The 9431-nt window shown below is 48.5% G+C and overlaps 5 protein-coding genes and 1 non-coding gene across 6 annotated transcripts; 3 read left to right on the top strand and 3 right to left on the bottom strand.

Annotated features, from left to right (window-relative positions):
- Positions 1-26: 26 nt before the first annotated feature.
- EDB82DRAFT_143440 (uncharacterized protein) lies at positions 27-1616 on the top strand. Its single transcript, XM_025733723.2, has 6 exons — positions 27-142; positions 240-375; positions 441-542; positions 591-666; positions 718-798; positions 846-1616. Exons 1-6 carry the CDS (start codon positions 124-126, stop codon positions 1419-1421), a joined length of 990 nt encoding a protein of 329 aa, XP_025584600.1. The 5' UTR covers positions 27-123; the 3' UTR covers positions 1422-1616.
- A 644-nt stretch (positions 1617-2260) lies between these two features.
- EDB82DRAFT_523518 (uncharacterized protein) lies at positions 2261-2550 on the top strand (the record flags this gene model as incomplete). Its single annotated transcript, XM_025733722.1, has 2 exons — positions 2261-2347; positions 2407-2550. The coding sequence occupies 2 exons, from the start codon at positions 2261-2263 to the stop codon at positions 2548-2550; spliced, it is 231 nt and encodes a 76-aa protein (XP_025584599.1).
- A 543-nt stretch (positions 2551-3093) lies between these two features.
- EDB82DRAFT_t160 lies at positions 3094-3184 on the top strand. The gene has a single exon. It is a non-coding gene; the product is annotated as a tRNA-Pro (tRNA).
- Positions 3185-3337: 153 nt separating this feature from the next.
- EDB82DRAFT_143479 (uncharacterized protein) lies at positions 3338-4686 on the bottom strand. The gene is made up of 2 exons (XM_025733720.2): positions 4100-4686; positions 3338-4046 (listed from the first exon to the last, which is right to left on the bottom strand). Exons 1-2 carry the CDS (start codon positions 4379-4381, stop codon positions 3636-3638), a joined length of 693 nt encoding a protein of 230 aa, XP_025584598.1. The 5' UTR covers positions 4382-4686; the 3' UTR covers positions 3338-3635.
- Positions 4687-4992: 306 nt separating this feature from the next.
- EDB82DRAFT_523516 (fumble-domain-containing protein) lies at positions 4993-6503 on the bottom strand (the record flags this gene model as incomplete). Its single annotated transcript, XM_025733719.1, has 3 exons — positions 4993-5786; positions 5839-6118; positions 6186-6503. 3 exons carry the CDS (start codon positions 6501-6503, stop codon positions 4993-4995), a joined length of 1392 nt encoding a protein of 463 aa, XP_025584597.1.
- Positions 6504-7540: 1037 nt separating this feature from the next.
- EDB82DRAFT_474215 (uncharacterized protein) lies at positions 7541-9020 on the bottom strand (the record flags this gene model as incomplete). Its single annotated transcript, XM_065608016.1, has 3 exons — positions 7541-8259; positions 8316-8754; positions 8817-9020. 3 exons carry the CDS (start codon positions 9018-9020, stop codon positions 7541-7543), a joined length of 1362 nt encoding a protein of 453 aa, XP_065464603.1.
- Between the last annotated feature and the right edge of the window lie 411 nt (positions 9021-9431).

Here is a 9431-nt window from a genome sequence, read left to right as displayed (position 1 = left end):
TTCAATCAGAGCCCACACCACACATTCAGCCAAAACCAAAGCTTTGCCTGCGAATCGACATTTCCAGCATTATATCTCTGTTCGACGTTTGGTACTCCACAGGTGTCTTATATCATCGCAAAAATGGGCGAATATCGTATTGGTAAGTTGCAAGATGTACATGTCTTTTTCACAGTCAAGTTACCGCTTCATACCTTGGCTGCGATTCTACCAGGAGTAGTCTGCTCACAGCACACTAGAGGTGTCCCCCAACAACCGCGCTGGTTGCAAGGACTCGCAATGCAAGAAGAATTCCGCGAAATGCACCAAAGGAACTCTTCGCTTCGGATCCTGGTTCGAAATCGAAGAACATGGAAGCTGGGCATGGAAACATTGGTAAGCATTTGTCTGTCGTGAGAAAAGTTCACATCAGGTAACTAACTCATGTGTGTTTTTCTTAGGGGTTGTGTCTCTGGTCAACAGCTAGAGAACGTCCGTGAAATGTGCCAGCAAGGCGATGGTAGCTTCGATTGCACTATAATCGACGGCTACGATGAGCTTGAGTAAGTTACAGTTACAGGTTTACATCTATATGTTGCTGACAATGGCAGCGAGTATCCAGAACTGCAGGAGAAGGTCCGCCGTTGCGTTACGCAGGGCTTCATTGACCCCGAAGATTTCAACGGGGTATGTCTTGAAACATGTCCGTTTGTCTACTGCAGCTAACATGTCATATAGGACCCCGAAAAGAACAAGCTCGGTGTTATAGGTATTCACTTGACTGCTGTTCAGAAGAGGAAGAAGGAGGAGGCCGAGGCTGTAAGTGCTATACTGATATCATGGCACATGTTTCTAACGTTTTACAGGCTGCCGCAGGCGGTGAGGACAAGCCCAAGGCCAAGGGCAAGCGTGGACGAAAGAAGGCCACCGGCGATGATGATGGCGAGGAGGATGAGCCGCAGGCCAAGAAAGCCCGAAAGACCGAGTCCGTCAAGGTTGAAGAGGACAAGGAGAAGAAGCCTGCTGCTAAGCCTGCCCGTGGCCGTAAGGCCGCCCAGGTCAAGAACGAGAGTGAGGATGAGGCCCCCGCTCCTACCGCCACTAAGAAAGGACGCCGAGCTTCAGCTCAGAAAGTCAAGGATGAATCCGATACCGAGGAGAAACCAACACCTACCAAGAAGGGACGAAAGGCAGCTACGAAAAAGGTCAAGGACGAAAACGAAGACGAAGCCCCTACTCCCGCTCCCACCAAACGAGGACGCAAAGCTGCAGCTGCGAAGGTAGATGAGAATGAGAAGCCTGCCCCTGCCAAGCGAGGACGAAAGGCGGCCACCAAGAAGGCAGCTCTTGCTGAGGAGGAGGACGCTACTGAAGAAGAACAGGAGGAGGTGAAGCCAGCTCCGAAGACCAATCTCCGTCGAGGCCGTTCTGCCAAGGTTTAAATGTCTATCGTTGAAGTCAAGGGTGAGGCTTGTAGTCCCTTGACCATGAGGAGGCTGGCCATGTTTTTTATTATCATTGTTAAGGCGCGAGTGTACATTGTCTTGGGAGCGATCTGTAAAGGCTACGAAGTGCCGATGGATTTGTTTCATGGCATAATGGTCCTTTAGATGACCAGTTCATGATATGTAGTAACGAGGAACAGTAGAAAGTAGCAATGCAATAAGTATCTGACTTGAGCGGTTTGAACTGATGTAATGTTGACTTGGTAGCCAGCCATGAAAAGCAATCTAGTGAGCCAATAGGTGGATGACTTTGGAATTCGATGGAACTGGAAACAACAGTTTGAAAACTGACATAGACCCCATTTCTATATGGATTGAATACTTAACTAAAATAGCAACTGTGGAGAAGGCATGATGCTGTCGAAGCATGAGTCGTGGAGGAGACGGTGATGACGGAAAATGGCGGCTGGCCGTTCAATCCGATGGAGATTGAAGGGAATGCAGGTCCATTCAAGGAGCGTTTGCTCAGCTCGTGCTTTGTTTTGTTCCCCACAGACGGCTTCTCGCAGCTGCGGAGACGAGAGAATGGAGGAGAATGGAGGGGCATCCAGGGCAATCATCAGAATGACGTCGTTCAAATGACGTCGTTGATTCATCGCATCACGATGCTAAGCACGGGGCTGCCAAAAGGTAAAAAAGCCGGACCACAGTGACATATAAATAACTTTGCTTGTACTCGCCATTTATGATCACTCCCTTCTTCATTCACACTCAACAACCAATCTAATCTTTCTAAAACAACACAAGCCCCTCACCACCACAAACAAACCATCATCATGCCTCGCAACGGAGACGGCTCTTCTGACAACGGCCCCTTTGAGGAGGCCAAGCACGACATCACACACGGCACTGGCAAGGTCGAGGTGAGTTTTATCTGTGTACTGCATCCCGATACAAACACTTGGCTAACCTTCTATTTCAGTCTGACCACGTCGACCGTGCCGACAAGACCGCTGAACTCCCTGAGGGCAAGGACGAGCAGGGCCTGGCTATCAAGGACCTCAACGCCAGCGGTGGCCAGAGCCAGGGTCTCGCCCAGGGCAAGGATGTCGGACAGGGCAACTAGAAGTAAAGCGAGAAACTTTATGCCCGAGAGAGGAGATAAGAGAACAGAGGATGAACAATACCTAATGCTGTCTGCACGGGAAGGTGCATCATGATGACAACGAAATGAATACAAACAAATGACCAACAACAGTTGTTACTACCGTGATGATGTGATTGATATAGTCGAGGTGTTGCTGCTACAATATCAGTAGTGAGTTGTCTAGCGATGTTTTCTGGGGTGTTGACAATTAGCTATGAAGTGGCAAAAGGCTTAAAGCCAGACGTTACGACGGTCGCGTGCTGTCAAGATGCACCCCGTCAGGGCAATCGGCAAGCAATCCCTGGTGATGTGTACGAGTAGCCAATTGGGTTTCGGGAGAGCAGAATCTTATTCCCTGAGGAGCCGGGTGGGACATGCACGACATCGAGATCCGTTAAAGCCAAAGAAGTTAACCCCACCAAAGACCAATCGAAGTCAACAACAGTTCCAAGAGTATAAGTTCAAATAATATGTCGATCCCCAACAACAACACACGGGCGAATCTTCAGATTCGCTTGACCAGGTCTGGTGGTCTAGTGGTATGATTCTCGCTTAGGGAAAACCCTATAGCATTGCTTGCGAGAGGTCCCGGGTTCAATCCCCGGCCAGACCCTTCACTTTTGCCGATTCTGCCTATCCATTAACACAGAGCAGACAAGACAGACTTCCTTTTTTGTATCTAGTACACGCAGACTGTGTTCCTTTTTGACATCCACGACTGGTTGGGGTTTGAGATCTATGTACAGTTGGTGGGATTACCGTTCAACGCCCGATTGGTCGAGCTTAAATCAGCCTTGTTCAACCACATTTACAACTTTCAAGTTTGACAACAATTCGGATTCAAAGTTGAATAATGTATAGAGTGCTTATTTCGTTGGTAAATTTGTTAGCCATGGTCTAGATAGAATTGTTCTGTATGCTCTATGTGTCTTATCAACACCCACCTTGTCACTTACACTAACGACCTGAAATATGCTTCCAGCAACATATTCACCATTCATACCATACGTAACCTCAACCTCCTTCCTTCGGAACCCTTGACTCAAAGCATTGCATCCCATACTCTATCGTCTAGACTTCTTTCTGTTCTTCTTCTTCTCTGCCTCTTGCTTGTGCCTGTGTTTCTTCCCCTTGCCAGCACTCCGTGCTTCTCGCTTTCTTTCTTCTTTACAACCCTTGCAATGGCACTTTTCGGTCTTTTGCTCTGTTGCTTGAGTCATGTTGTCGCTAACAAGTCCAGGCATGATCTTTATCCAATCTTGTATTCTTCTCCGGGCGTCGTCCAGGTGACGCTGTTGTTTAGCGGCTTGGTATATGAGATCTTCCATAGACGACAGGTCTTGTTTATCGTACTGGAGTGCCTCTCTGTCTGAAAATTGTCGCATGTAGTGTTGAGCGTTGGGCTTGCCGTCGACGTGCAAGGACGGCGATGGCTCGCAGGTGACCTTATGGTTCTGGACATTGGCAGTGCCGGGCTATACCTAAAGTCAGCGGTATTCTGAAAATCATGGATAAAAGAGTTGCTCACGGGGTCTCGCTTATTCTGCTCTCTTCGTTCACGTTGATCTCCCAAATTGATATGCTTAATCTCAGGCCGGCAGTCGCAGTCGCACCCGCAACAAGGACTGTCGTGATCGCAACTCCATTCTGACCAAGAGCTCAAGGTTTCCGTTTCCCAGACTACGCCCGCTGGGCTGTATAGCTGGTAATATCCAGCAGGTGCTGGGTAGCTTGTGTAGTAAGGTTGTTGTGATATTCTGGGATCAGGAACGCTAATCCAGTTATCAACGACTGCAATCCCATTAGCCATATTGAACGGAAGCTCTTCGGGATCGTAAGATATCTGTAGAAGAAAGATGAATAGAGAAGACAGTAGTTCTTAAATTAAAAAAAAAAAGTGCACGTCGAGAAATGCCGGGCAGCACGCGACAAGAGTGTGCTTGCGTCGCGTGTGCTTTCATCCTTTATCGTCAGGATAGGGGCATGAAATGTACGACACAAAACATCATTCTTTGACGACGTAGTTTTGCTATCCATTCAAGCACAAATCTGATTCATTAGATTCCGACTATCGTAAGGCCAGTAGCCATCCATGATATGATAGTTGATTTGACCGCTTTATGCAAGTTTCCAATTCTCAACCACAGCAAATAAGAACTTCGAATGAAATGACCTCGGATATCGCCGGTGGTTTCTTTGTATAATGCGCTAGAACCCACAGAAGAAAGACTATGCGCCATCCCGAAATAAACAACGCCCGATTGTACGCCGCCAATGCTGCCTGTGGTTGTACCACCAACTATGTTTGCCATCAACCCTTCCGTTCAGCCTGACATTGAATGAGGTGCCGTCAGTCTTTGTACATATTTTTGAAGCTCTCTGGGAATAAATCTCTGTGGCTCGTCCGTCATCTTCTTAGGCCTACAATGTACCGGAGCTGGGTGCCTCATCGCGAAGATTCCTCCTCAACTCAGCAATGTCGTCCATACCCTCAAGGCTGCCCTTCCGACCCCAGTTCTTGGGCTTCCTCTTGAGAAAGGCGCCTACTGACCCGAGATAACCCTCGTGTCTGAGGAAGTACGCCTGCTTCTCTCCCTTACTCCAGAATTTAATGGCGTAACTCAGTGTGTTGATAGTTTGTCGGTGGCCTCTAATGAAGGATCCACCAAAGTAAATGTTAGATAGATTGTGAATTTGTGACTGAAGGTAGGCGATTTGGCCAATGTTGTTTGATATCGCGTAAAGCAGAGAACGTGAAACATCGGCGCTATTAAAGGATGCATCTTCTGGTGTCGCCGATCTGCCATCTTCCGCAGCTGATTCGGCTTCTCTCTTCATGCGAAAGACCTTGCCAAAAGAGGAGGCAATAGTCGTGCTCTTCAGTCCTATCTTACCATAGTCTGTTCCATAAATGTCGCCAACCAACATGTCGACGTTAGCGTTATCGCCATGGGCGGCTTGTTCAAGCATCTCGTCAAAGGTTCGGGCGCCTGTCAATAGCGACAATAGGCCCCAGAGGGTACCACCACCAAGTGATGTGCCGCCGACTCGTTGATATGATCGTGGTCCAGTAACTTTTAGGAATGAAACTCCTGAGCCGATGTTGACAAGGAGATAGGGATAGATATTTTCTTGCGGCACAACAAAGTGCATGGGGTCCGTTTCAGAGTAGGTAAAGACCTCGCGGGGGATTTCGGTGATGAAGAAGTCAAGGCCTAGAAGATATGGTTAGCTGTAGAACGAGTGATCGCGAGTCGAGCTACTGACCGATAATGAGACACTCCATTTCGTCCTCTTGCGACACATCCACTTCCAAAGCCGCCCGAATCTTGTCATAATACTTGTATGCGCCACCACCTGTAGCCATCACACACAGCTCTCCCGGTTGTGAGCCATTGACAAGCTGGTTATCGCGCAAATGGCGCATAAACTCGACACAATCATCGATGCGATCTGTTTCGAAGCTCTGAAAGTTTAACCGGCCACCAGGATCTGTAGAATCAACCTCACGCGAAAAGTAAACGACTTTTATAAGTGAACCGCCAATCTGTAGCGCCACCTCTGTCAGCCTTCGCCTTTCTCTGGGGATATCGTTCCGGCAAGAGTATACATACGTCAATCGCAATATGGCTCACAATGGCAGTGTGATATGGAAGTCGAATGTCGCTCGTCTCAGGGTGCGTCGGACTCGTTCGGCCGTTGATCGAATTGACAGCACCAGCGCTTGCGCCCGAAGTCGACGCTGGCGTCGCAGTATCGGGATCGACGATAAAAGCGCCCTTAACATTGATCTTGACGCTGCCGGGTCGAATGATGGTGCTGTCTATCTCGTCGGTCGATGTCATGGTTCTGCGATGCTTGTGGTTTGAAGAATGCGCTGGCGGTTGAGGTTCCTGCGCAATGGCATCCTCGTGTTCTAAGGCGGGCGTCATGGCGTGACTATTTCTCTCGTGTCGCGCACGAGGACTCTGAAGAGGATAGAAGGGGGGTTAAATAGATAGTGGAGATACTGGAGTTGAAGGGTCTCAGACACGAGAGTTCGATACTTTGGCGCAAAGTTAATCCCAAAGCACCGCGATGGTGGATGGTCTTGTCTGCTAGATATAAGGATTAAATCGAAGGTTACATGCAAGATATTGAAGAACAGACAAACTTGAGATAAGGAGTAATAAGGGAGATGAGCTAGGTAAGCTAATACCTAGGTAAATCGGTACAATAAACGGCTGTGGAGGGGTTGACTCTCAATCGGATGGGGAGACTTGACATTACAATGGGGTCGACCCTTTTTCGACAGCGCTTGCTCCTTCAAACAAAGCCGGTGGGCCGAGGTCTTTGGGGAAGAACTCCATAAAGGTACTACAGTACCTAACGTATCATTAACTCAACAAAGATCAACAAAGGTTGAACCTGGGAAATTGGCTCCCTTCCCCCGGCTTTTGGCCGATGAGGATCAACTCTGTTGAGACGTAGTTAAGTAGTACGGTACACTCAGGGATTGTCGCATTTATTTACCCGCGAATAACGTCGGTAAATAGGGACCTACTACGTATTTCCATGCATTGCGGCTTGTTTGACAGCCCCGATGGCCCGGATAACTAACTACTACAAGGAGGGGTTCAAGGTTGATGCCGAGCTTGGCTTGCTAAATGCCGTCGGCTCTCCATGTTAAGCGGCATTGAGCGGCTGCAAAAGGAGTGATCCTAATCTGCAAAGCCTCTCGACACTTGATTCTTCACAAAGTATATTCAACCTGCGGTCAACTGAACAGCTTGCATCAATCCATGATTGTATTTAATACTAATGGCTGTGAGGTAGCTCCCCCGTTGATGCTTAACTCCATCAAGGCGCGCTTTTATCAATAATTGGGTATCCGTGAATAATTCAAAAAGTTATAAAGGAAAATCTGACAAGGCATTGTATCCTGAGTGTGCGACGGTCTATCCTTTTCATCGCCAGGTGAGAACCTTTATCAAAAGAAGTGACCACCTGGGACGGCCACAAAGATTGCTGCGATAATACCACCCATAAGGATTGAAGCAAGTACCGCCTGGATGAAAATAGTGTCTTGAATCTGACGCAGCGCTGGCTCTTGGATCCAGACTTCGCGATCAAACACCTTGCGGACAATGTTGCGCTTCTCATACTTGACCACCCAAGGTTCATCCTCGTAGCTGTTCTTGAGTCCGAAAGAATCAAAGCTTCGCTTAGCCAAGTCATCCATGTTCTCACTGTCCGCGAACAACTCCCACGGTCTGATGTGGCGATGATGCATTCCGTGAAGAACAACACACATACCCTTGTAAGCCGCAACAAGCGTGCTGATACCTAGAACAAGAGAGATTGCTGCTAGAGCCCGGTATCCTCGACCTGCGCTGCTGAGAGCGAGGATGAGGCCAATGACAATGCCAACCATGATGAGGCCAACCCCGAGTGACCGCGCGAAGAACACGCGAGCAGGGTTGCCGTTACAGATTGACCATCTAACAAAGTTGGGATGGGCCTGGTGACGAAGACTTGAGTCAACCGTCTTGAAGATGCTGCGGAATGCACTTGGGTGTGTTGTCTGAGAGAGTGCCACGATGGTCGCTTTTTGTTCAGCAGATGAGAGATTCAGTTGTCGAGGAGCTCCATCCATTATATACGTCACGATCACTCTGTTAACCTCTTCTCGGAATGGTTGGATAGTGACTGGTCCCTGATTAGTGTCTGGGAGATAACGGAGTGTTGGAAGCACATCGACTTACAAGGCTGTTGGGTGCCAGTGGCCTGGAAGGCGTCAGAGGCTCGGCTCATATAGCTCGTCGCATCGAGCGAAGGCATAATGTTGGTCGCTGTAAAGATTGAGGCCACATCCCCTCCGCTGCTCTGGGGAGGCGTTGTAAAGGGATCAATGGTGGCACTCATGCTCCGGTTCTGAGCTGTAGGGGTTTTCTCAAAGTCGGTACCCTTGAAGATTGCGGCAGCCTTGGGCTCTTTGCGCATCTTATCTGCCTGTTCTTTTCGGATCTTGATAATGGCCTCATCCTGCATAGCCCTGGTCCACTCTGGAGCAAGCTTGATATCGGTCGTGGGGTTTGAGTTGAACCGTTTCTCATAGTCTTTAAACCAGAGGTAAAACTGAAGGTTCTCGGCAGCGTGTTCTACATAAATAAGATAGGACATGAAATCCCGGACAGTCATAGGCTACAATAAGAATCAATAAGTGGCAGTCCATGTGGCGATCTGGCTGGGGTGTGCAAGCTTACAGGACATGTTCCTCCATCAATAATCTTGTCAAAAGCCAAGGAGTCAGGTATACCACTAGAGTAGCCAGAGAATCCAGAGCTGACTGAGCCATCAGTCTTTTCTCCATCAGATAGAGACTCGCCACTGCTGCTGGCGCTGTTGCTACGATATGATCTCTGATCCATGTGCTTTGGGCGTGTATAAGTGAGTGGAAGAAGACCCATGGTGATAAAGTTAAGTGAAAGGCAGTTGAGTGAAAGAGTGAACCGAAATGCAAAGAGAAGGGGTAGATAGAACGTTGTGATCTCAGCAGGTCTGCGAGTCACACGAGGGTTGAGAGATGGGGATAGTCTGTTGCTTAAATAACTTGCTGGTACATAGCGAAAGATCCCAAGCGCTGAAGCCGCCTCCCAGTCATCGAAGGCACCCATAACCATCTCGCATTGGGCTAAAAGCATGCTACACGTTGGGGTTGGTTAGAATATTGGCCAGGGGTGTCCAGTTTGCTGGGTAGTTTGATACCCAGAAGCGTTAGACTCGTCGATTTAAGCCTCTCTAACGACACAGTACATTGAAAGAAGTCATCATCCCGAGATGGTTGGGTGGATCTATGGCAACGAACTTTATCACCCACA

The sequence above is a fragment of the Fusarium venenatum genome (genome assembly GCF_020744135.1).
Source record: "Fusarium venenatum strain MPI-CAGE-CH-0201 chromosome Unknown EDB82scaffold_2, whole genome shotgun sequence".
Taxonomy (NCBI): domain Eukaryota; kingdom Fungi; phylum Ascomycota; class Sordariomycetes; order Hypocreales; family Nectriaceae; genus Fusarium; species Fusarium venenatum.
This window is presented reverse-complemented; position numbering and strand designations above follow the sequence as displayed.

Excerpts from the sequence above, each read along its gene's own strand:
- EDB82DRAFT_143440 (XM_025733723.2), top strand. Across the intron at positions 376-440 it reads AGCTGGGCATGGAAACATTG|GGGTTGTGTCTCTGGTCAAC; the intron begins GTAAGCATTTGT and ends TGTTTTTCTTAG. Across the intron at positions 667-717 it reads ACCCCGAAGATTTCAACGGG|GACCCCGAAAAGAACAAGCT; the intron begins GTATGTCTTGAA and ends CATGTCATATAG.
- EDB82DRAFT_143479 (XM_025733720.2), bottom strand. The coding sequence starts at position 4,381 with ATGGCTAATGGGATTGCAGTCGTTGATAACTGGATTAGCGTTCCTGAT. Across the intron at positions 4,047-4,099 it reads AGCAGAATAAGCGAGACCCC|CCCGGCACTGCCAATGTCCA; the intron begins GTGAGCAACTCT and ends CTTTAGGTATAG.